This window comes from Hyposmocoma kahamanoa, unplaced genomic scaffold (genome assembly GCF_003589595.1).
Source record: "Hyposmocoma kahamanoa isolate Upper Pololo Valley unplaced genomic scaffold, ASM358959v1 100021, whole genome shotgun sequence".
Classification (NCBI taxonomy): Eukaryota; Metazoa; Arthropoda; class Insecta; order Lepidoptera; family Cosmopterigidae; genus Hyposmocoma; species Hyposmocoma kahamanoa.
The window spans coordinates 16,775,385-16,801,803 of record NW_020653200.1 but is presented as its reverse complement, the minus strand read 5'-3'; the positions used below and the strand labels follow the sequence as shown (position 1 = coordinate 16,801,803).

Here is a 26,419-nt window from a genome sequence, read left to right as displayed (position 1 = left end):
TTTAAAACGTCGTGAGACACGGCAAGGGAATCAACGCATTCCTCCTCGGCCTCGTACCATAAATCTGTGGCATAAGCAAGAACCCTCTGTAGATTGACTACAGCAAATACCAAAACGGCTATTCATACATGCTTCAGTCTTACAGAGTATGGAGGTGGTGGCGATAGGCCGATAACTAGATAGATCGGAACGACTACCGTTCTTAGGAATAAGCTGTACATTCGCAAGCTTTGTAGTTTTCAGGAATTATTCAGAACTCAAAAAGAAACGATAAAAGTTGTTAAAATATTTTTATTTATTACAGTATGTGAGAAGTATTAAAAATTAAATATTATTATCATTAAAAAACTGACACGAATTGATGGAAAATTTAAAAACAGAATTTAATTTCTTTAAAAAAAATTATATTAACAGGCCTTTTTGTAAACCAGGAGTTAGAAATAATATTAGTTGTCTCTGAAATTATGCACTTAATCGTGCCATACATACTATTTACATAATTGTTGTGCTAAAAAATAAGAAAAAATTCCCTCATTAATCATTTCATTTTCAGCGTGTTCACATTATTAAGTTGAAACTGTAAACACTTTACTTTACAATACCCTGTCGTCCAAAGTATTGCAGTGCGCATGTATTTGTAGAATAGGTATGTTATTTTGTAAACCGGTATTTCATAAACTCACCTCAAACCTTCCGTATTGTCTTAAACTAATTTATCAAAAGAATAAGTTCGTACCTATCAGTCTTATCGACATGACCACGCGTCTATTACGCGAGGGATGTGACGTTTCAGGAGACCTCCGCCCGCCGCCCGCTGGCGCGTCGCGTCGCTTCGCGCGAATCCCGCGAAAATTCGTTTAACTTGACAGTAACAGCGCGCAACCGGTGTGTGCGGTCGTCCCGAATGCCTCCTGTGCGAGCCCGCGTCCCAGCTAACGAGCCAGGTACGTTACTAAAACTTAATATTTTATAAATTAATATTTCCTTTTTCTAATAATTTTAATTACCTTTATGAATGTATTTTTATGTATACTCGCGAATGTTGCTTTATTTTTCCTACGACAATTTGGCGGTGTTTCTAAGATACAACTGGTTTTCATGATTCATTTCACAATTATAATTATGAACTTTACGCTTGCGTGGATCTTCTAAGTCTTTGTTGCTAGAAAAAAATAATACATTGTTTGCTAGTTTGGTCTGTTCATTTTATTTAAATCCGAAATTGTACTTAATGTAAAATGAACTCTATATTTTAATGCCTCAACGATAAAATTCTTCATTTTGCATTTGGGTGATAATTATTCAAGCAAAGTTTTGAATTTCCCGAGCGCTAGAAGTTTGTGGATACATGTTAAACGAATAGTGGTGACCTTTTCGTATACTTATAAATTCTTTTTGATTTATAAAATAAAAATACGTATGAAATGAAACTATTTTTTCGGATCTAAATCGAGCAAAGGTATTTGCTTCTTCAATCAAACCAACGTTTCATTTGTTATGTGTAACAAACGCTAAAACCTAAGAACAAACAATACTCGTAAACATAAAATAGATCGGTAGAAAAATATCCTTCCGAATAAAGATAAGAAATCGTATCAAGTGTAATAACCATATCACGATACTTATTTACAAACGTCATTAATATTAGCATGTTATGTAGTCACAGTTAAGACGCGTATTTTGAACTTGATAACCTTGCAACAACATGTGACTAGATCATGTCAACTCTAACGCCTGGTACAAAGCATCCAATTTATCGGTATTGCCGTTATATTACTGACACCACTTATCAATAACTATCATATCTAGCAGCACTTCATTGTCGGTTGCATCTGTACTTCATAGTAGATGGCACGGATGATTGGGTTTATCTGGACATATTATACCTATAGTTTCCAATAATAGCATTATTGAGAAACATTTTTATATACCTACGGCATTACAGTGCCTGTAATTTCACCAGAGTCCTTACCTTTCAAAACCGAAACACAGTAATGCATAGACATAAGTTGACAAGTTCCATGTGCCTGTAATTTCACCAGCACCCTTGCCGTGCAGTAATGTGAACATTACTGCTTGGCGGCAGAAATAGGTAAGGTGGCAGTACTTCCCTGGACGAACTCTTTCACAGGGAGCTCTAATGCTACTAGATGATTTACATTGATACAGTGATTATGTGCCAGGTCCAATTATTCGTGTTTTCTTTCTAACGGTGTGCATACGTTCAATTCACGCGAATAATAAATTCGATAACAATTTCGTTACAACAATTTGTTTTTTTAAGAATATTACACAAATATCCTTGCTGTTTAATGTTGGTCGGATGTTCGAGTCTCACCTTCATTCCAATTCCGCGTCGTTTTCGAAAATATTACGGTAAGTGTTAGCGTCAGCGAGTGGACCGATGTGTATATTGCTGTCCATGTAATGGGACGGGGAATACGACTGCGGGAAGACAATGGCATGAAAAATAGGCAGCCGCTTTATTCCGTGCACGCTGACGTACCGGAGCTGAACTGGCATAAAAAAAGTGTTGAACACGATGCGCTAAATGTCCATGGCAGTGGCTCTATTCACTATATCAATGCAAATTAACAACCAAATATCAACTAGAAGCTTTTGACTCCGTTGATAGCAGCAGAGCTAGCAGACTTATTGCGACGATAAGCTTGAATATAAATTTCATAGTTTAGCCCTCTGGCGGTGCAGTGTTGCCTGTTTGTCTGTTTGGCAGAATATCTTTTTTTTTACTTGGTTGATATTCCCTTCAGTCTTATTAGGCGCTTTTCGTCATCTTTTAATATGAACACAACCCAGGAATATAATTCCCAGCCGTCGACTGTTTCCGAGCACATATACCCGAATTTTATTGTTATATCTTATTTTATTACCAAAATTGAACAGTGCATCTTCTGGGCGAGCTCGTTTCTAGAGCCTATCTCTGCTCCAGGAACAAGTTTTTGTAAATACGTATAAATTATAATAATAACTACATTTGAATTGAATGCGAGTTGAGTAGTTTGCAACCAGTTCTACTAAATGCTCTGTCTGTTGACCAAACAACTGAATTGTTTATCAACAACGTAACGTCTCTCAATGGACGTGTTTAAACTTTTCACAATGACAAACACATTCGCACCCTCACATGTACATTTTGCCGAAAGGATAAACTTGCGGCTGTACAAAGTGCACAGTATGGGTCGTCAATTCTCAAAACAGGCAGAAAAATTAGATTATAGAAAAAATGAATTATTCGATTTTCAATTATTAAAACTAAAATATACAAGGAAATAAGTTTTAAGCGTTTGTCTGTGATTGTTAACGCAATGACGCGTTTTTAAGATCATTGGGAAAACGGTATAAACTATATGTCTTACCATGAAGATACTTTCAAAGAGCATATCTAGATATACATAGAATCTGCCTTTTGTTTCATATCTATATTATGTTAAATGGGTAAGATACATGGTGTTAATTTATATGAAAAATATATTCCTTTATAGATGTCGACCTAAAACTTCTAAAACTATCCTTCAATAACTAAGCCGTACTGTTTATCTTTGCGAACCTAGTTCTTAAACATATGTAGATGCTCAAATTTATAAGGGAAGAATCGGATTCCTTGAATTTTATCATATTCCATCCCATTCCATTAATAATCCATCATCCAAAAGTTTTTTTATTAGCAAACAATATCTAAAATACACATTCTTAGTTAAATTTTTTTTTAATTTTTTTTTTTAGTTACTTATGTAATTAGTTCTCTAACATCCTTCAAAATTAAGACGTATTAATTATTCTTGGAAAATTAGAGAAGTTTTATCCATGTATTTGGTTTCTTACAAAATCCTTGCATGTTTTCGCGAATAAGTCACGAACTCGTAAGTAGAACGTGGGTTGAGTGATGTATAAATAAGTACAGGTCGTAATTAGGTTGGTAGTCTAAAAACAAGTACATGATGTGGTAACGCCAATATAGAAAACAATCCTTACGAATTAGGTATCATCTTCATTTTCCCGTATCATTAATACCGCTGTAGCACACTGCACAACGTTGCTTCAGACGTAGAGAAATCCAATAACGGAAAATTACGGATCTGAATTGCATATATTTGAGTAATTGCAAACAAATCAACGTTTCGGATTCCTTACAAGATCCAGGCCAGCCAGCCGTGACCATGAGTTGTTTGAAAACACAAATATATACGCGGTTTGGATTAGAAAACTAGTTTCATTTCCAATATGTAGCAATCGTTATCCGCCGCGCGGAAGCTGCGCGGACGCCGCGCGGAAGCTGCGCGGACGCCGCGTAGACCATAGACAAGCCAACCTCGCCCCAGCAGCTGGTACGCTCATTTAAGTGTTTTCTTTATTTATTTATATTTTATGTTGTGTAATGTAATAGTAATCTTTCGCGTCGTGTAACTGGGCGCTGAGATTTGAATATAAAATAATATACTTCTAGATACTGGAATAATAATTATATTGCCATCCTAGCAAAACTCCAAATTTGCCTAATGGGGATATGTACATATATATATATATATATATATATATATATATATATATAAAGTTGAAATAACGTCACTTTCATAATTATTATGTATAAATAAGACTAAATTAAGTAAGGGAAGTAAGAACAACTTTGACAAAGTTAATTAAATCTTATCGAGAAACAATTAGAGGCTAACAAAAGACTACAAAGTTTTATTGGTAGGCCTTTCTATACATCGTAAAATATTAATCAATAAATAACATTTGAATTTTCATTGACCGAGACTACGGTCACTTCGTGCAAACGAAGTGGGATTCTATTTTACATACCAACTAATCAAACTTGATGAAATTAAGTTGATACGATCTAGAAGCCACAGTGACTCGCATTAATTAATAATAAATAATAATAATCAGGAAATCCCCAAGAGCCCTACTTTATGCAAAATTTTAAAAGAAAAAAAAAAGATTTTGTTTGAATTTTTGATATTATTACCCCAATAAAAGTATTGACAAGTATGTGATACTATGCAATCTGGGCTATTTGCCACTTTTAGGACAACATAGTAAGGTATACTTTTTATGAAAGTGTGCGTGAGCAGTTGCTGCTCAATGTAGTTTACAGTTTTTTATTCATAAAAATTTGTATTCTTTTTGACATTTTGGTTTTGTTCTTTAGTTGTCATGTAAACATCCTGAATAAAATATATTCCTTACGATCCTAAAGGATTTTCGATTCCTTCCCTTTTCTCTCTCTGTTTAAAACCCACTATGCAAGCGTCTCGACAGAAGATGTTAAAAGTTGTAAATCAAAAGACATAAAGCAAAGAAACCCTAAGGGCGCATTTATTCTACACGAATTCCATCGCGCGGCCGCCGCGTAGCGACCGCGTGCGTCTGATTGTCATGGCAAAATACGCTCTATTCATTTAGCTTTTACGTTTTAGCTTAAATGAGCGTCCCGGGCCCGCGGGCGAGACTGGCTTGTCTTTGGTCTACGCGGCGACTTCCCGGGCACTCGGTTGTATTATCCACAGGAATTTAAATGTTTAAATGTCAGATTCGCCATTAATGTACGTGAAAACGTGGTAACTGGGCGGTTCGCACGCAACGGACTCAACTTATTTGATCAACCCATGGAAACGTTACCGCCAACTATTAAATAAAGCTGTAGATGTTTCATTTTCACCAAACAAGGTCACCTTCTCGCCGTTAAAACACTTCTTTCATGGAAGAATATCAAGTTATTTCAACTGAAGAAACATCCATTGACTTTATTTTATTTGTTGGAGGAAAATGTCTTTATTGGGTTTGGCACTGTAAGGACAAGCTATAAATTTATTTTCAATCTCTCCCCATTGCCTTCCATTTTGTTTTTAGCTCCGTTTTAACTTTCTTAACCAAGACCGGGAAAATGTAGAAGCTGCTTCTAAAATGGTAAACAGTTTTTAATAATTTATTTTAAGTTTTCATATTTCTCACTTGCCGGTATTCGACTTGACGCGAACGTTTTCAGCAAATGCCGCAGAGGCAGAAATTTAATTAAGATATTAAAGTGATAAATATGGAAATAATTTGAAATTGGTTTCAGAAATAAGCATGCGCGCGTGTTATGATCGATATTTATTGAAAAATGCTTCATTTTTCATTTTAATGCCTACGTTGGATTTTTTGTCGTTACAGAAAACAGATTTGTGGCTTTGCCATGGGTAAAAATGTACAATTTCACTTAGATTTTATATCACACAGCAGTCCTGTAGATGACTGATGTTATGCGGATGACGCTTCCTTATAAAGCAGAAACTATTTAGAAGTAGTTCCAAATGTTATCTGCTCAAACAAATAAGACTCCATTACTAAAGCGGCATAATCCACCGGTAAGCAGGCTGGATGGTTGGGCAAAAATACCCATTTTGTGCGTAATTACCCGGGCCAGGTGTGGGTACGACGTACCTATATAATGGCCGCGCTTACCGCTTTGGGACTTCTTGGATAAAATTATATGTATTCTTATATCCATCTTATTTGTGTTTTTGGCTGAAATTACTTTTTCCTTTACTTTTGGTGAACCATTTTTCCGATGAAGTTACGAATTTACTTCTTTGTTTGCCTTAGTAGTGTGAGTCCACCTCATGCAATTAACATCGGTATAAGTATAGTACATTTACACATAGAGTGAAAAATACCTGCGTCTTACGTCTCGGAATATTTATATATTCCGTTACAAGTTATAAGTATACAAGTTTGCCGTTAGGTAACGTCTATCAATATCGATATCGATTGGAAATTAAATGCATGAATAGCCAACTGCTGCACAGCAACTGCTGCAATATGGTTTAACGTAACTTAGCGACGCAAGACACTCATTCACACACTCAGTCTTTTACTTGCTCAAATCTCGCAAGGTCAGTCTTGTTCTTGGTACAATTAGTTGGTTTTGGTCTGGGTCTAGCAAAAATGCAAGAACAAGACCAAGACTGCAAGACCAAGGCGAATTTTGCAATACTAACTTATTCCTTTAGATACCGGCAGGAAAGGTTTGCATGGTTAAATACCAATTAAATCCGATAAAGTAAGCTCTGAAAAGAAGAAAACTGTGTATGTGGGAACTATTTAAGGAGAAGAACTACATATTTTAGGAGATTAACACACATTAGATATATATTAAACGCCAATCATTCATACAATATAATATTCACTCAGTCTTTTTCATAATGCTCATGCAATATTTACTCTCAATCAAAATCATCTGTTTCAGAAAAAAGTGTAGGTACATTAAAACGCCAAAGGCAAATGTATTTTTTTACTTTAACGTGGTATTTTGAAATCGTTTGTAGTTCTCCGCCATATTACAGCGGTTACAAATATAAACTAAGCCAAAGTGCTATGCTTTTACACTGATTTAGCCTAATTTTATACTTTTGCTGTAAAGTATTACACATACAGTTTTATTTGTAGGTCCTTAGCTTTCTTAGTAAGCACAAAGCAAGTCTCGTACCTAGCAGTGGCTTGTATATTTGGTTAAAATCACAACGACATTTCATAATCCATGTTAATTTAGCTTTTGCAAAATAATTCAATTTTACGAGTACACAGCTATTATCTGCTACAGGGTTATTTTGAAATAAACTTGTGATGATGCTGACCTCCTTCATCATCAACCCGCCCTCTTTACTGGTTCTTGACCGCCTTCTTTTAAAATTTACATCGTTCTCAAATCATTCTTTTTTTTCGTCCACTATTCGTACGTTGGTTCGTCGCGTCATCACTCCCATCAAAATTCTTAAAACAAAAGGATGTGCTCATAGATCATCCTCATGTAAAACTCAAACTTCACGTGATTTACTGTTTTTAAATCATTAGTTATACGCACGACCTTTTTGGGATAAGTATCTGGACTGTTTAGAAGGGAGTCTTTATCTTAATTGCACTTTTTATATTATACATCATTTTATTATTTGAGCGTAACTTAGCTTAACTAGCCTTTTCGTTTGTACTTGTAAATAAATTTATGTGGCCCGAGTCCTGTCTTTCTTTTCACTAAGGCTAGGCCATAAACTGAACCCTCTATATATATAGCACATTCCTATTATTAAAACAAACTACTTTTGTTCTAGCGCTTATAAAAGTTCTCTTACAAATCCATGGAAAGACTGATACTGGTTTGTGAAGTCAAAACATTTTTTGTTCGAACTGCTGAAAGTCGTGTTTTGTGTTATCGATCTGAGCGCAGTGTTGAGGTGTCTGGGCTATTTAAAAATAACCCTGTATAATACGGATAAAGTAGTATAAAGTGCAAACATGACATAGTGCATATAAAAGGCCATTTCATTTTGCACTATATGACATATTAATATAATAAACAAATTGTACTAGAACGTCTTTCGTAAATAACCGAAATATGGCCCTTATGCCAAGGCCCAGTAAGTTTTAAGCAAGTTACGTGAAATTAAGAATAAAAGACTAAAATTTGATATAAAAGAAGATTTAGATTAGACTTGAGACAAAGATTTGAATTATCTCAGTGACTTTATGGTTGACATTGGATGCTTTGTAACTTTCATTAATAGAAATCTGGATAGACAATTAATTTAACTTCGTTAAGCCTAATGTCTTTCATAAAAAGATTGTATTATGACATTCAATAAACAAATACAAACGATTAAAATATTGTCTAAAACTTCTCTGGTGATGTGATAATTATCATGACGTTCTTAAAGAATAATTATTGATATAGCTCAATTTTGCAACGTAATGGCTGTTTTTTTCTCGCTTGTTTTTTATCTACGAAAATGTCATACTTAGATATTTGATGGCTATGAAATCATACCGTTACTCCACAAATGATGAGACATTTTTTCACCATTGAAAGCGAAGAGTTATCAATTATTCGCAAACAATAAATAAGTACACAGAGTTGGACGCATTGCCTCTATCTAATATTGAGTCTGTTGTATCGAAAGTAGCAAATTACAATTACATTACTTAAATTGATTTAAGGATAGCTTACAATCAGGTGCCAATTATATCGCAAGTACATTTGAAACTTCTGATAAACTTTGTGAATGTATTCGGATCCTTTTAGGAGTTACGAACGAAGTTCCTGTGTTCCAACGAAATTTCCAATGCGTAATTGATACAGAAAATTTAGATGGATCGTTTGCGTAACTTTACGAAGGTACTAAGTATGTGCCGTAAAACTAAAGAAAAACACTACTTTAACTTAAATCAATTTAAGGATGCAGTGGATAAAAAAAGCAAACTGTAAGTAAACACAAGTACTCTTTCGCAAAACTAACGATCAATTTGGTTTAAAATTCGATCGAGTCGATTCTAAGTCAACCACTAAATCTCTTTACGGGTGGCGGAACTGTAAGGCACTCTTCCCAACACGAAAAAAACGCATCTCTCCAGTTCTCAAACTCCGACGTGACTGGAGGGATCGGAGGATGTCTAGTTCATCCTCTACTAGCTCCTCCGGGCTAGTGCAGGAGATGCCGGTAACAGTGTCCTGTGACAATACGACATACCTGTTGACATACATGTTGTTAGATGCAGGGCTGAACACGTCTGCCCCAGAAGCATGTGGCAGGGGCGTTCGTCCCGAGCGCAGCTAGTGCCTCTTAGTAGCGGTCTAGACGAGAGCTTAAGGTGTGAATTGCCCTTTAAGTTGGGAGCTATGTCCGCACATTGTCGCAGAACACTGCTACTTGGAATTGGATACATAGAATCCATGACCAATTGCAGCCAGGACTCTTTGCATCCTATCCAGGGTGAGACGTTACTTCAAACCGGGATAGTTGTTTAAGTTGTACCAAGCACAAGTCCGGTAGAGGAATGAAGTACTGCTGCCACCTATGGGATGGCTCTGTTACATACCAACTCGCCGCCTTGGATTCAATCGACGAGCGTGGAAAGAGGCTTGTAGGCGACCCGGACTCAGAAGATTCCACCCCTATGTTGTGGAATTTCCAAAGATTTCCACATTTGTATGGCGAACGGCTATGGATTGGAATTCCCTGCCTGCAGACTGATTCCCTGAATGCTATAACTTGGGCCTTTTCAAGGCGTGCATCACAAAAAGTTTTGTTAGTTAATGACCTGAAGACCGATTGTAGGTGTTTATGGTAATGATGCGAGGTGGAGTATAAATACTTATCTGTGTGTTAGTTTTCCGTAGACAGAATGACTGATTGAACCGTCTTGTCGCACTTCCACCAATGACATCCAAAAACGCAAGCACGCGATTTTTCTATAAATGCTGCGTGGAATTTGGTTCTTAATACATACAATAATAAAAGCAAAAATATTTTGAGTTCAGTTTCGTTTTGCAGTTGTGGGTACAGTGAGTGTAGTTTGTTGGAAAAAAGTGAGTGACAATGGTAACGCCACAAATAATCGAGATGAGGGTAGTCGTCGACAGCGAAAGATGGTGGACATGTGTATATATCTTAATGCTGTCATCTGCCGCTGATCAGTCAACTTGTGACCATGGAGCGCAATGATCTTGTATACAGAAAAAGGTACTAGCATCCACGTAGTGAAGAGTCCAAAGCCGGTCAAATGACCGGACCTCGCAATCAGTCTACTTCGAGCAAAGAGATGAAATAGGCATTTGTAATATTACGTCATTATATTAAAATTTCAAGAAAAATGCCATCTTGATTATTTAGGAAATACAATAATTACCATGTTAAAGTACCTAAATAAACACAAGAAATCACATATCACTCGTAAGTTAATAATAGTATTTTTTTCTGTAAGGAGTGACGAGAGATAGAGACGCATGAACTCCGATCTTAGATAATAAGTGCAGATACGAACACTGTAGGCAGTAACTAAAGTTACAATTTGGTAAATGACTTACTGTATTGTCTAGAAACGTATTTTACAGATTTGTTATGTACGTCTTTATGCTGTCTTATACTATAGAGATATAATCGTATCTTGTCTGTGTATGAAAAAACACAGAATAAAAAAACAAAACATTTACATTTTTTAACGCAGAGTTATTTTTGTGTTCAGATTCAGATTCAGATTTATTTATTTCTCAAATATAACATTACAGTATAAATTGCACTACATGTCAAAGTTTAAGAAATTATCAAAAAGGAAAATTATAAGAAAAGCACACAATAATTAGAAAATTAACAATTCATTATATAATATTGTTGTCATTAAATTATATATCAAATACCATTCTTCCATCAATGATCGTCATAAGTTGATAACAATTATACAAGAGTATGTTAATGCGGTAAAAATTAGAATAAAAATAGAAAATACTGAATTCGTTACAATTTACAGTCCATAAATTCTTTTACAGAGTGTAAAGGATTTTTCAAGAAAAGGTCTTTCACCCGGCGCCTAAATGTTTCGTCTGACGGTTCAAGTCTGAGAGTAGCGGGTAAACGCTCATAGTAAGTAGGTCCGATGACACGCGGGTTTTTCTTTGCAAGTGCCATGCGTCGGAGGACTGTTCTCGAATGACCGGTACGGTGAAGTGGGATGCCAGAGACATTTACAGTACCAAATGAAGACAGATTATTTCTAACGTACATTATAATTTCGTATAAGTAGAGTGAGTAGTACGTCATTATGCGTTGCGCTACAAAGAGATTTCTGCAGGAATGTCTGTCTTTAACCCCAACCAATACGCGTACGGCACGTTTTAGTATTAGCATGACTCTATTGGCATCCGTGGAGTCAGGTTGGAGATAAATATACTTTGTGTGAAATGAAATAAGCCACACATGTCTTTGATTGAAATTAATTTATGAAAATCATTTTCTGGGTCGTAACTAAAGTTTATACACTCTTCGCATTTCAAAAATTTCAAAACGCGTATAACCGGAAATGTAGCTAGCCCACTATCTGTTTGACAAGACGCCCACTATCTGTTTGACAAGACTCGCTAAAGTTTCAGTGTCAAGAAGTGGTGTCAAGCACTACTTTATATTATTAAACATTATTTCCCGATATCTTGTCACTAATCGTTATGGGTTCATTTTCAGGTCCATCTTAACCTGAATTGCTTTAACATAGAATTCGTCGTCGTCTATTGATATCCGTTTCTTAGAAGAAAATAGAATTGATCTATTAATGTTAATGTTTAATGGCATTAACGTTTAATGGCGAGAAAAGTAGTAGTAGAGTTCCTTGTGAAAGAGTTCGTCCTGGGTAGTACTGCGACTTTACCTATTTCTGCCGCCAAGCAGTAATGTCAACATTACTGTATTCCAGTTTTGAAGGGTAAGGGTGCTGGTGAAATTACAGGCACATGGGACTTGTCAACTTATGTCTCAGGGTGACGGGCGCGTTGGCAGGACCCTTAGATCTTTATGATTTAAATCTCTGAGTGGCACTGCAACTGATAACAGTTGGTAACCATCAAGCGCACAACTTGTTCGTCCAGTCACTTAATATAATAGACTGTTGACAGCGTCGTATCTAAATTTAATACCATACTCTATAGCTTTTTCGACCACTGCATTCCCAAGAAAATACGGAAGCCAACGTGTAGTCGTACATATCCAGTCTTCTACACGAAAGCTGTTATCCGTGACATTGCCACTAAAGCTCGGTTGCATAGGGAGTGGAAACGAACTGGAAGTACGGATATTTACGAACAGTTTAAAATTTTGCGCTCTAAAACCAAAGACAGTATTAAGGTGGCCCATGACAGCTATGTCAACGAAGTCTCACGAAATCTCATCACCAACCCTTCACTGTTCTGGCAGTACGTCAATACCTTGCGCTGCCGAGGAGGAATCGAACTTGCTGTCACGCATGGTGATTCTGAGTATCGTGGTTCCGAGGCTGCAGCCGCATTTGCTACGCATTTTGAATCTGTTTTCCTACCTACCTCACCCTCTCTCGATCCTCAGCTAGTCAGTTCGGAGACCCTGGATGGTGAACTAGTCGACGTCCGGTCAATCAGTGAAGATGCTGTGCGCCGCGCAGTTAAGCGCCTTAAAGCCGGTACGTCAGCGGGTCCAGACGGCATTCCGGCCTTCGTCATCAAGGGATGCATAGATAGTTTGATTGCCCCGATAGTCTATATTTTCAACTCTATTTTGGCCTCTGGTGAATACCCAAATATTTGGAAGATATCTCGCGTTACTCCAATACCAAAAAAAGGATCTAAGCTGAAGGTAGAGAACTATAGACCCATAGCAATTCTGTCTGCTCTGGCTAAAGTTTTCGAGATGGTCATGCATGAATATCTACTCCCTCAGTGCCAGCCTTACTTAACTAGCTCCCAGCATGCCTTTTTGCCCAAAAGATCGGTAAACACTAATTTGGTCGAGCTGGTTGATATAATTTCGAGAGAAATGGATGCTAGGAATCAAGTTGATGTAGCATATCTTGATTTCCAAAAAGCTTTTGACAGGATCGATAATGACATATTGCTGCAGAAGCTAGGTAGAATGGGATTCGTCCCTCGACTTTTAAAGCTGTTCGCTAACTATCTCAGGGACCGGAAACAATACATAAAGTATGGACCATACCATTCACAGCCGTACCATACACGTTCAGGCATAAGTCAGGGATCAAATCTAGGGCCTTTCCTCTTCTTGTTGTTTGTTAACGATCTTCCTGCGGTGGTCAGCAGCGCTACTACTCTGTTGTTTGCCGACGACGTAAAACTTGTTATGCCCATCAAGTCCGCTCTGGACTGTCAAGCTTTGCAAAGGGACATCGATGCGGTAAACAACTGGAGTGTAGAAAATAAGCTGCTGTTTAATAGCGGTAAATGCGAGATTATGTCCTTTTCGCGCTCGCCGTCGCCCCTTCACTATGACTATCTCATAGCTGGTGGGGCGATGGATCGTGTGGGCGAGGTCCGTGATCTCGGAATTACCTTTGACACCTGTCTCACATTCCGGACTCATGTTCGGAATGTTACTAAATGTGCGTATCAGAGGCTAGGGTTTGTGTTGCGTAACGCTGCTCCACTTACTGCTGCAGCAACGTGCACGCTATACACGGCTTTGGTTCGAAGCATTCTCGAGACGAATGCAGTTGTCTGGGCTCCACACGAGAGCAAATATATACTTATGTTGGAACAAGTTCAAAAAAAATTCTTGAGACACCTTTATAGAAAAAAACACTTTTATTACCCATTCTTGTACCCAACACGCTTTCTACAGGGTCACTTGGGGTATGACTCCCTGGAATTACGTCGAAATTTGACTCTACTCAAATTTGTATTAAATATTTTAAGGAATAACGTCGACTGTGTGAATTTGGTAGAAAAAATCCTTAGATTTAAAGTACCACATGACTATTGCTGCAGGCGACGTGCTGTGCCCCTTTTAGCAACTGCGCCTTCACGCACGAATTTGTACAGGCACTCGCCCATTCCCCGAGCGACTGCCCTCCTTAACTCCGTACTCGCAGCATCACCGCAGTGTGATGTGTTTGTGACAGGGATAGCAAGTCTGATGACCGAGTGGAAGAGAGTGTTAGAGAGAAGTCTGGATGGATAATTATTTTAACCAATTTTTATCTTTATATTTTTTTTTAAATTATCTTTTCATTGTTCATGTTTCGTTTTATTAATTTTCATATTGTGATTTTGATATTAGTTGTAATTTTTATTTTTATTTTTTTTTATAATTTGTAAATATTGACTTTTTGAAACTTTGTAACGCTATGGTTATTACTGTCATGTTGCATCGTGTAATAATAAATAAATAAAAAATATAATAAAAAAATAATTAAATTTCATTTAATAGATAGGGCCGTTATGGTGCCCTTGGGGGGAGGTCTATGACCAGTAGTGGACGTCTTTCGGCTGAAATTTTGATGATGAAAGGATTGGGGCACAACAAAGAAATCTATTTATTACATTAGAAATAGCTCCAAGGTAAATGATTCTATTTGACTTAAAAATTTTAATTTTTTTTTCAAATAACAAAACAAATCAATTCAATTGTGTTTTACTTCATAACTACTCTTCGGAATGTTTATTCTGTTCGAGAGAATCAGATTGGCTTGATTGAAAATCAGGAAAACAGATTTGAGACATCGATGTCTCTGAAATGAATATCTTGTGTATAATGATCACTGATGGAGCGTGTAACCGTTCCGAAAACCGTTCAGAGAAATCATATCTTGGTAAGAAACCTATAATTATTGATAATCATTTATCAATATTAATTACTATTATTTATACTTAACATATAGGAATATCTATAAGAACAATGTAATGAGAACTATAAGAAAATATATAAAAGTTTATAAATCATTGTTTTAAGATTTTTTTTAAGATATTGCCGCACTCGGCTTACGTCTTATGGCATGAGATATAGCTCACTACATATTTCATTAGGTTATTAGTGCTTCTCACTTTGAAACCATATGAAATTTTACTAAGTTAGTTACATAGTAAATAAGGTAAAAACACTAAGGTAAACTAGGTTCACATCGTTATATTCTAGGGCAAGAGCAACTAATGTACCTAAGCTATCACAAGCATTATAAAAATATTATTAAATTGCAAGATTGACTTTTACATTACGTTTTTAAAACAGATTTTCTACCTTGGTGAAGCAAGTAAACCTAATACAATTTATCTAAAATATTTGGAAGGGTTGTGAGTGAGATGTAACGAATGATGTCGGATGTCGTAAGACAAGCAAAATGAATTCTAAAAAAGCTTACATAAAGATAGCGTCACGTCGATTCAAAATTACTTACCTACTGCCTCCGAACGGATACCATACCCGACTGCCAGGTTCGATTCCCGGTCCAGTAGAAATATTTGTATGGCCTACATTTATTTCTCTCGTGAGTTTGAGTGTAATTTGTGGTTGTCTATGTGTGTGTCCATGGCACCCGCGAAACAGGGCTATTCCCTAGTGCGGAACTACGATGAGTGTGTGCGTGTGTGCGTTATTATTACTTACAATATTGGCATATGTCACGTCAATGCATTTTCAATTTCACTCAATGAACGAATAAAACAGTGTATCTCTATTACCGATTCGGTGTTGTCACTAAAGAAAATGACGTGAGTGACACATGTAAGTCGCCTGAGTCGACTCGCGGACACTAAGAGTCGTATTCTAGAACTCTACTCAATGCTCAAGTCAGGATTGCACTGGAAATACGACCCTAATGGCAGGGACTTGAGTATGATTTCGAGTGCTTTAAACCATACTCAAATCCTGACTTGAGCATTGAGTAGAGTTCTAGAATACGGCCCTTAATTTGTTACGAACTCATGTCGTGCTACGAAAAGCGGCAACTTTAACAACTGCAAGAGAGTATTGACGTCTCTTGAGTCGCGTCGCTCTTGCAGAGCGATATAGCTTTTGCTATATTCTTCCTTCTCACGTTTTTTCAACTAAATCTTAGAAATTAAGAAAGAAGCTTGTGAATAGTAAAGTGAAAAGTGACACTATTATCTAATCGTCCGACATTTTGCTTCGATTGCTGACTAGAAATCGGTGGCATTCATGTTTAATCAGACTAATTCTAGTAAAATAAAAAATGAGGCCGGCAAAGAAAATAGTGCATAAGATGCACGTTACCGAATAACAATAACTATGAACTTATTATTGACAACAAGCTATGCAGTATCTGAGCTTTTATCCCATTTTTAAAGTAACACTACTTCTTAAAGATAAAGATAAATATAAATTTATTTCAATATACCTTAATCTAATACAATATACGTAAAAACAAATGTAAATAAATCTATTATAGTATTTAAATTAGAATTAACAGGGGAATCTAGATTATACATTCTTCATAGTAAAGCTGTTATATATTTTAAAGCATCTAACGCGTAATTGTGATGCCTAAATTTAGTAAAATATTTACTGGAATTTAGGCATTTTTTTTTTGCAAATTTCTTTATATTACAGCTTAAAAATATTTTTTTTATATTTAACAATAAAATAATTAGTAGTTATAAATTAAAGGTTACCTATATAAAACAACAAATTGTAATTATTAAATAACTTCCAGCAAGTCCTCTGATTCATAGTAAGTCTTACTCTTAAGCCACAATTTGACGGACCATGTACCATGGAAACAAAAAATCTATGCGAGTGTGCTGTGCGGAGTTGTGCACGAGATGAAAAGGTATCGAGTCGTTTTTGGTTAGTTAAAGTAACACAATGAAATGGAGTAATTGTGTGCTTTTTCAAAATTATTTGTTGGATAAACAGTTGCCGAACCGAGAGGACATCGCACTCGCTCAGGAGTTTGCGGGTTGGATAATCGAAAGGACGGAAGTTGGGGACTTTAAGAACAGCTCTCTGCGCTTTTTTCAGGTTTATCAGGGTTGTCTTATGTGCACCGCCCCAGGATGTAATGCAGTAAAGTAGCAATGATTGTCAAAGGGCTAAATACACTGATTTGAGAAGGGCGCTGCTAGATGCATATCTTAATTTTTTTTTAAACATATCAATTTTCGAACTCTAGAAGTAAGCGCTACAATATGGTGTTTGAAATTTAGATGTTTGTCAATTATGACACCTAAATATTTAAAGTCGTTTGTGCTGTCCAGTGTTCGACAAGCACAGAGGTTTAGATGAGTTCGAGGGCTTGTACAATGGTGAGCTACTATTGAATAATCTCAGTACAGAATATTAAAAAAACCGACCTCAAGTAAGTACGTGGAATTACGTCTATTTGCTAAGTTTTACTGAAATATCCCCTAGTTCGCCACTATACAGGACTTGCCACTGGAGATAATAATAATCGGTCCTCTCTACTCAAAGTATATTGAGAGAAAAACGCCTTGAATTGGAGAAATAGCAAAATCAACCATTAAAATAATTGCTCCTAAATTAAAGTTAGGCGCTATTTATAAAAGTGAATCTTCATGCGTGAACAGCCACCCTTAATGGTGGATGATTTTCTTCAATGAAATGGGACCACTATGGAAGTACCCCTTTTCCAATAAAAATAGAATCATGAAAATCGGTTCACAAATACCGGAGTTACAGCGTAACATACGTACAAAAAAAGAACTTACAGTCGAATTGAGCTCCTCCTTTTTTGAAGTCGGTTAAAAAGCATTCTCAGGAAACCTCACTCCACTATTTTAGGTTCCTCTATCAAGACGTTTGATATGTCAGTTTTTACGTAAAGAGCTACGCCATCATTCTGAAGTACATTGTTTTCCTTACTACCATATAAGTTATAGCCATCTAAATGTGGAATTGAGGTGGTTTTGAGTAACCTACACTCAGTTAAAACAAAGATGTCAGGTTCAAAATCAAAAATCAAAATCAGGGTTTAATAACTATAAAAGACCGTCAAAATTGCAATTAATACTTCTAATATTCTGCAGAACTATTTTTAAATTAGAATTAGACATAGAAATACACGAGAGGCACTTATCTGGGACGCATGTTAGTGAAGTATATTCACAAGTTGCAACAATGTCTTGGGCTAAATCGTTAACAATGGTATCCATATTTGGGCTGTGTTAGAGAAGGAACGAGGCGCTCTAGGCGCCCTCATAATCAGTGTTACTCACGTGTCTCGCTGTTGTGTTCGTCCTAGCAGGACAATGTTCGTCTCCTGTTTTATGGTTCGCAGGTTTGTTGAAGCGTACACAGGTTGCGCACTTCGCGGGCTCTGCGACCCTAGGACACACCTTGATGGGGTGAACTGCTCCGCCTCAATGGCCGCATGTGGGCTCTGTATCCCGGCAGAACTTTGCAGAGTGTTCATATTGCACGTGTGTAATCTCTTACCGCGCATGAAGTCCAATTAATGTATACACGCTGTTGTTCCAATAGCGTCCTCCGAATGTGTGCTGTCAGTTCTAAAATATAGTTAGTTACAAGTCGCCTCGTCCTTTTTGCCTGATTTGTGGCTAAATTTAATTTCGCCTTCTAAGGAATTCCTATTTAGGTTAGAGTGTTTTTCGGATAAATTTTGCTCATACAGGCAGTCTAACAATTCTATAATAGACATGCTGGAAGGAACGCCCAATATCATTATTTTTAAAAAAAATTGAAGAGAGACACTGCTATTATTATAATTTGTATAACTCTATATCTATCTTTCATTCCACTGTTCGTTTGATATGTGGAATTAAAAAGATATCATAGTAATAATGTACAGATTTTTCATTTCAAAACAAAAGGCTAATGGCGGGTTTTGTAGTTACAGTTTTTACACAAATAATTTTTTAGTTCAAGTATTGTTACGCTTTGATTTTCTTAATTATTTGTTACCTAATTTTAAGTTTATTAAATACATGATGCTGGACCACCACAGACCATATAAATAAAATGTGTTCAATCTTCGTATTAATAATTATAAGCGGACGCTGACGATGAAGCTGGCTATAAAGTCCGCCAATGCTCAATGTATAAACAAATAAAAATAATAATGTACACATTCACAATAATAACTTTAAGTATATACATTCGTTATACTGCTATCAGAATTTACGATATAATGTTATTATTCGTCGTTCTCAATCAGAATGACCTCTTCGTTACGAGCCGGTCAAAATACCTTAATGTTTATGAACGTAAGAGCGAAAAGATGTTGTGCGTTTCGCATCGAATGCAGCACAACAGCTCGCAGCTGACGACAGTTGATGACAGTTGACGGTGTCGATACTTAAACGCCGTGACAGCGCGCCAATAGCCGTGATGACGGCTGTATGCGACAAGTGTGGTTAAACACAATAGCATCAAAACGATTCCGGGTTAAAAAGCTTGGTGTAACTTTGAAAACCATAATCATTATGAAGATCCTCCGTCACCGCCCTGTTTGATTACATCGGACGATCCTCATTCAGCCAATCCACTCGTTCACGGCTAATTGCTCCGGGGCCCTGTGAAAATGAAATCGAAAATTTGAAAATGTCAGTTCCAGTGCCACTTAAAGCTTTAAATCACATAGATCCGAGCGGCACTTCTACTACCCCGTCACTCTGAGACATAAATTAGCAAGTTCCATGTGTCTGTACTTCCACCAGCACCAGAAGTAAGTAAGGTGGCAGTAGTTTCTTAAACGAAGTCCTCAAGGAGCTATAATGCTACTAATCTGCCTGTCTGAGCTAGTACGACATACATCCTCTCATGTGCGCGATTATAAAATTTAATTTCCTAACGGGATAGTAAGACATAAGGAGCAGCTTACTACTGTATAATTTGAATTTTAAGCACAAACTTAAATAATAATATTTAAGTTTGTGCTTAAAATTCAAAGTACTTAAATCACTTTCAAATGTTGAGCTACCATAAAACCTCTTTTGTGTGGATGTGATTTAGTACGTAACACCTAAATTTAGTTATATACCTACAATGCGCAATCAGGCAAAATTATCCACAACAGGTTTTTTTGTACATTGTTATTGAACAATCACGTTACAAATGTTCATACGAAGGATAAAAACCTTTCTTGATGAAGATCTGAATGATATTTCTTTCTACTAAGTATGCACAATGTTGAATTTAGTATTGATTTTAGTCGAAAAGAAAGTTATCTTATAATCTGTAATAGGTACTTTCTTGTTTCTAGAAGATTCTACACACATATGCGATCAATAGCCGTATTGGAACTCTACTGGGAGAAAAATGTACCAAATCTCCCGCAGTCGGCAATACATAGAATATTCAATACGAAGAGCCATCTTTTGAGCTAAAATATTTTTTGTAAACATTTTCATTTTAAATTGTTTTTGTAGGCAAGCGTTTGACAACAAACTTCCAGCAGCCAGCCCTGCAAAATACGATATTTGATCTCATCGAAAATACAGAATACAATAATTACCACTAAGTAATCGGGCAACACGACAGTATTTACAATATCAACAATTACAATACATCACTGTACACAAAATATACTATTGGTACAATTGAAGTACAAAAAAAAACCAAATAGAATAAAAAATCCAATTAATGTAAGTTAATTGCCGCCATCGAATATAAATAAATAAATAATATTCATAATATTAATAATAATATATTATAGAAATAAAATTCGAGTTTAATGATAAAAGTATAGATCTTTTTAACTCGACTATTATTTTTATTCCCTTTCGATAGCGGCAATAAACTTACATTAATTGGAATTTTTTATTCCATTTCGTTTTTTTTTACCACTGGCAACGTATTGGGATGTTTTAAATTCCATTTGCCGCCAGTGGCAACAAAAATCTTTTTAACCCGTTTGTCACCACCACTTGGTAACATATGGATTTTTTCCCCATTTGTCACCAGTAGAAATCACCACTGGCAACAACTGGAATTTTTTTTATCTCGTTTGTCACGACCTGGTAACAGATTGGACTTTTTTCACATTTGTCGCCAGTAGAAGTCACCACTGGCAACAACTGGGATTTTTTAATCCTGTTTGTCACCACCTGGTAACACATAGGATTTTTTCCCATTTGTCGTCAGTAGAAATCACCACTGGCAACAACTGGGATTTTTTTATCCCTTTTGTCACCACCTGGTGACATATGGGATTTTTTCCCATTTGTCGCTAGTGGGAACAAAGCCAGTGGTGACAACTGGGAATAAGCGCGCATTGACCTCCATCTCACTTGATGTAATGGAAATGATGACGAAGCATGCACACCTAAAAATTACCTTCATTTTCACCCTGAACACCAAGTTCGTTCAGGAAATACATCTGCTGGTAAGAAATTTCACTCCACAGCCATTCGCCACATAAACGTGAAAGCGTAAAGCTACACTGCTACATTAAAATTACACTGTTACTGAAATAATTTTAACTGACCTGATAAATAAAATTCTGAAGAATGGCGGATTGAAAAAGTAATCCGATTTTACTCATTATATGTATAGAACAAAATTATAGGTAGGTAGGTATAACACATGTTATACGTAGAGTAGTTGCCTATGTAAGTGAAAATAATTAAACTCTATAATGCACAAAGAAAAGACACTCAAAACACAGGTTACAAAATGACTCATACAAAGGTGAGTTTATCTCCAGAAGAGATCTCTTCCAGCCAACCCTAGTCGTGGTGTAGAAAACACTTTTGTCTTGTAAATAATACTTATCGTCAGAGTGGACTTTACCTCATACTTAGCGTACATTTAAAGCTTTGGAATAGACAACTGAGGGCTTTGGCATTCCTTAGCCAAGCTAAGCCGAAAGCTGCAGAGTCTATCTCTAATAGTATCTTCTCTCTTTTTTGTCTGAAAAACATTTTGCAGTTGGCCGATGAGGCTTTAAATAGCATAATAAGTTAAACCTGAGGGCGTCCGGACACGGACCTAAGCTTAGGACGGTACTGGACAGTTCCACCTGAAGGAGGTGCTACAGGGAAGAATCTGCACGAGTGCACAATGAAATGTTGGGGACCGATGTTCACAAAATGTACATAGCTCCTTATATAGCAGATGAGCATGTGCAAAACATAGAAGTAGGGCCTCAATGTAAAACAGGTAGCCGGTGTGTAAGCGAGAATGTATCTGAACTCGCGCACATTGCATTACATGTGTGGAATATTTGAAACTCCGTGACTGTACTTGAGAGTACAAGTGTCACTTTACTCTCAAGTACAGTCATATCACTTCACCATTCGCGAGAAGTGCGTTACTATGGTAGATTGTTAGGGGAGAAAAAAATGCAAAGGAAAAGCACATTGTAGAATCGGTGAAGATGTTCACCACATCTTAAGAAACGAAAGTTTTAATCACTCCGTCTAAGCTTAATGTTTTCAAACATGTAAAATCTTTATTCATTTGTACACTGTGTCGAGCGGCATCGTGGTCGTAAAAGCAACATTATCAAAGTGCCCGTAGGAAGCTGGGCTCGTAAGGCGGGCCGTAAATAAAGTTGGAGCTCGTACAACATGCGCTCCACTGTGTGTCAATAAGGCACAAGTTACAAAACCCACATTTCTCAGCTCAAACAAAATCCTACTTATTACATAGGTACAATACTAATTAGTCCTATTTTATGAACAACCCAGTAGCCTATTTTAAAGTTTACGACACTAAAATTAAGGCAGCGAGTACTGTTTAATACACAATTGTGGCTTCCAAAAATCACTATTGATGGTACTGTAGACGAGGCTGTACTCTATGAGTAGAATTGCTGGCTGAACATAGATAATAATTATAGTTTTTGTATTTGGAACGCTAAGAAAACAAGGAAAGGTCTTGACATACATAGTAAGATTATTGTTTCGTAACCCAAAAGTATAAAATATGTAAAATGGTAAAATAAACCAAAGTTTGAAGTTAATCCCGGTTTTATATTATTAAAAGTACCTCTCGCAATGCATCTGAGCTACAGCCCTCGATTATAGTACACACAAAACGCGATTCACGTGAAACGTATTGTATAATTAATTATCTTTTCAAGTTATCTCAAAGTTATACATACGCTATGAGTTGACATTGTGTCGCAGGAGATAAAGAGTAAAATATAAAAAAGTAGTTTTTATAATGGGATTTTACAACAACCATTTGATTTTCCGCACTGCACTTGACAAAGAAAGTGGGCTCCGGAAGGCGATCTATGTTGAATAGCAAAATCGAGGACGTATGAAGCGGCAACGCTGCAACATTCTCTACCTTTAGTGTCAAACTAGTTTCGGCTTTCAAATATAACTTTGTGAGTTCACCAATGTTATACATATTATTTATAAAGTAGACCGGAAATGTTATGAAAATAGAACGAGAATTTGAGATAGTTATAAACAAAAAAAAGATGAATGAAATTGCAGACTAGTCGCTAGTCCAACATCATCGTATTAAATACATTTAACCTCCTAAGACCTCGTGTACATTAAAATGTACATAATTCGTGAAATGATTCAGACTCGGGCAATATTATCACGTAAATGCACTATATGTACATTATAATCAAAATATCATGTTCAAATTTAGTGCTATGTATTATTGGTGATATACGAACATAGGGTTTTGTCATATAAAACTGAAAGCATACTTGCTTGGGCCTGAAGTATGTAATTTATTTAGTACATTTTAATGCACGTTGGGCGCTTAGCGCTTTTCCCATTATAGTTTGCTGGGACTTACGAGGATAAAATTAAAAAAGAGAAACGGTTTATGAATAAAGAGATAAATAAAGCGATGGTCATTCACAGTCTTCAAATACACTTCAACCATTGCAGTCAAGTTTATAAAAATTAACTTTAGTGTTCTCGTTCTTTAAGACAAAACTTTGGTTTCCTAGGTACAGTAGCAGCGCAATTTCGCCGGCCAGGAACAAAAGCAGAAGAGTAGACAGACTTCACTGTTATACTTCCAAACTCACCCTAGGCTTCCCCAGTCTTTTCCAACAATTGTGATAGCAAAGTTTCACATCCGATCGCATTTACGTGCTAAACCGGCTTAAAGATTTCCTGATGTAGTAGGAGGGTACGTTTAGCTTAAAGTCGTTAAATATCGATTTGAGATTTAGTATTGGAATGTTTTCAATTCCCTTTTTTTATTTTTTTAGCGATCTAGGTGCTTTTCTTTTGTAATGGGTTTCTTTAATAAAGTAACATCTGTCTATTAAAGGTAATTTTATTATGTTGTTTCAAATATTAATTTATAATTAGGCAACAATATCTATGTAGTAGAATGAAGTCTTTGTAATTAGGGTAATACGTAGGCATATTAAAAAAGTTTCAATGATGACATGTAAAAATGTTGTGGCCACGGTCCACGTACGTATTGTGTATATTCACAATACGTATCGCTCACACTAAACACAGCTTATTCAAAAGCAATTGATACGCGTGCTACACCATGTTCAATACAATTACACATATTGAAGGTAGATATTTTACATTTCCATTTTTACCTTTCATTATTATACATTTTTATATGTAAATATACTGTTATATAAATGACAATAAAGAATAAATAAAATATAAAATATAATATAAAAACTTCTATTTAAATTTCTATTATCAAATTTCACGCGACAATATCGGTATAACAAAATGCATAACGCCACACAACGGCACAATCTGGGAATGCACCACGTAATACATAGAAGTCTAAGATAATACAATGGTTAATGACTTTACCTTCTCAGTCTGTCGTGACCATGACCATGTCGTGACCTGTGAAAGCATAAAACGTCAAAGTTTGTCATCAATTTGTTTGAAAATACTAATGCTATTTGGATCCGGAAAAAATAGTTTCATTATGTATGCGTATCAATCGCGAATATTTAAAAAAAAAGATTAAGCACGTCGATGCGCAATTAAAGTTCGGAATCATATCACTTTGTAATTTAACGTTTGAAACTCTACCATATTGTAAAAGAGTAGATACGATATTAGATACATTTATGCCGCTTCTAATAAGAATGATTGCGAAAGATCTAGACGAAGAAACGACAGTGAAAATCGGCACTATATTATCAAAGGACCCGATCAAATACTCCGTGCTCCTCAATGATGACGCCATTTACGAAAATGATTTGAAACGTGGACATGAAGAAACTGATACCAAGCCTTAATGCCGGTTGGGAAATATCGATTAATCCGACGAATGACAACATCGGGACATTAGACTTTCTGGATGTGATTTCTTCTAGATATTACGAATATCCGATTGATCTAATACATTTACTCCGCAGACGACTGTCGCCGAACAAATACGTTAACAAGATGTGAATAAGGTGCAACGTTATACAAACATTTAAATATTTATGACTTTGATTTCACATGAAACATTAGCAAAGCTACATTACATTTTTCCTTTTGGTAATCGGCAATGAAATTTTTCCTCCTGTTCAAAAATATTTAGTAATTACATTTTCAATAACATATTTCATTCTGGTAATAATAGATTTAATGCAGACGTATTTAATCAAATATGAGCGTGTTTCCTTCGACAGTAAATTTAAAATTTCTCAAAATTTAATGTATTCTGGGCTTTAACTTAGACGGAATCAGTTTTCATACCCGCCAAGATTAGTATTGTAGCTGTTTTAGTCAAATCAATTTGCAGCCGCTACGATTTTGCCATAACTTTACATCAAGCTAGTGGTATATCTATTGATCTTAAACATAAAAAAATGAAATAGTAGATAACCTTTTTGATAAAAGTTTGATTGATACTTTATACATCTGTTGTAGCAAAACGACATTGCGAACGACCGTATCGTGTTTGCCTCGCTAAAGGTACTTAATTAGTTTCGACATCTGCTTCTTTGGTAACTCGATTCCGCTGTTATACGAGGTCGCAAGAGCAATTTATGTTACATCAGTGATATATAATAACTGTTACTGCAACATTTTTCTAATAACGCATTTTTCTACGATGTTGGTACTAACCTGGTTAGCAATTTAAAGTAGCACATGCCGCTGTAATATTAATATCTAAAACCTTCTTCTTAGATACCTTCTGTAGTGTAACGTAACTTGAGTTTATAAATAAAAAAATAAAATAAAATAAAAGGGACTTTATTCTTCAACACAGGAAACAATACA

General features: G+C 36.1%; 1 protein-coding gene across 1 annotated transcript in view; it reads left to right on the top strand.

Moving 5' to 3' along the window:
* The first annotated feature begins 813 nt into the window (after positions 1–813).
* The window catches only part of LOC113228649 (dipeptidase 1-like), a 234,544-nt gene continuing 208,938 nt past the window's right edge, over positions 814–26,419 (top strand). The window contains exon 1 of the mRNA XM_026462009.1: positions 814–944. Within this exon, the coding sequence (XP_026317794.1) occupies positions 905–944 (40 nt within the window). The 5' untranslated portion in view covers positions 814–904. The remainder of the gene's footprint in view (positions 945–26,419) is intronic.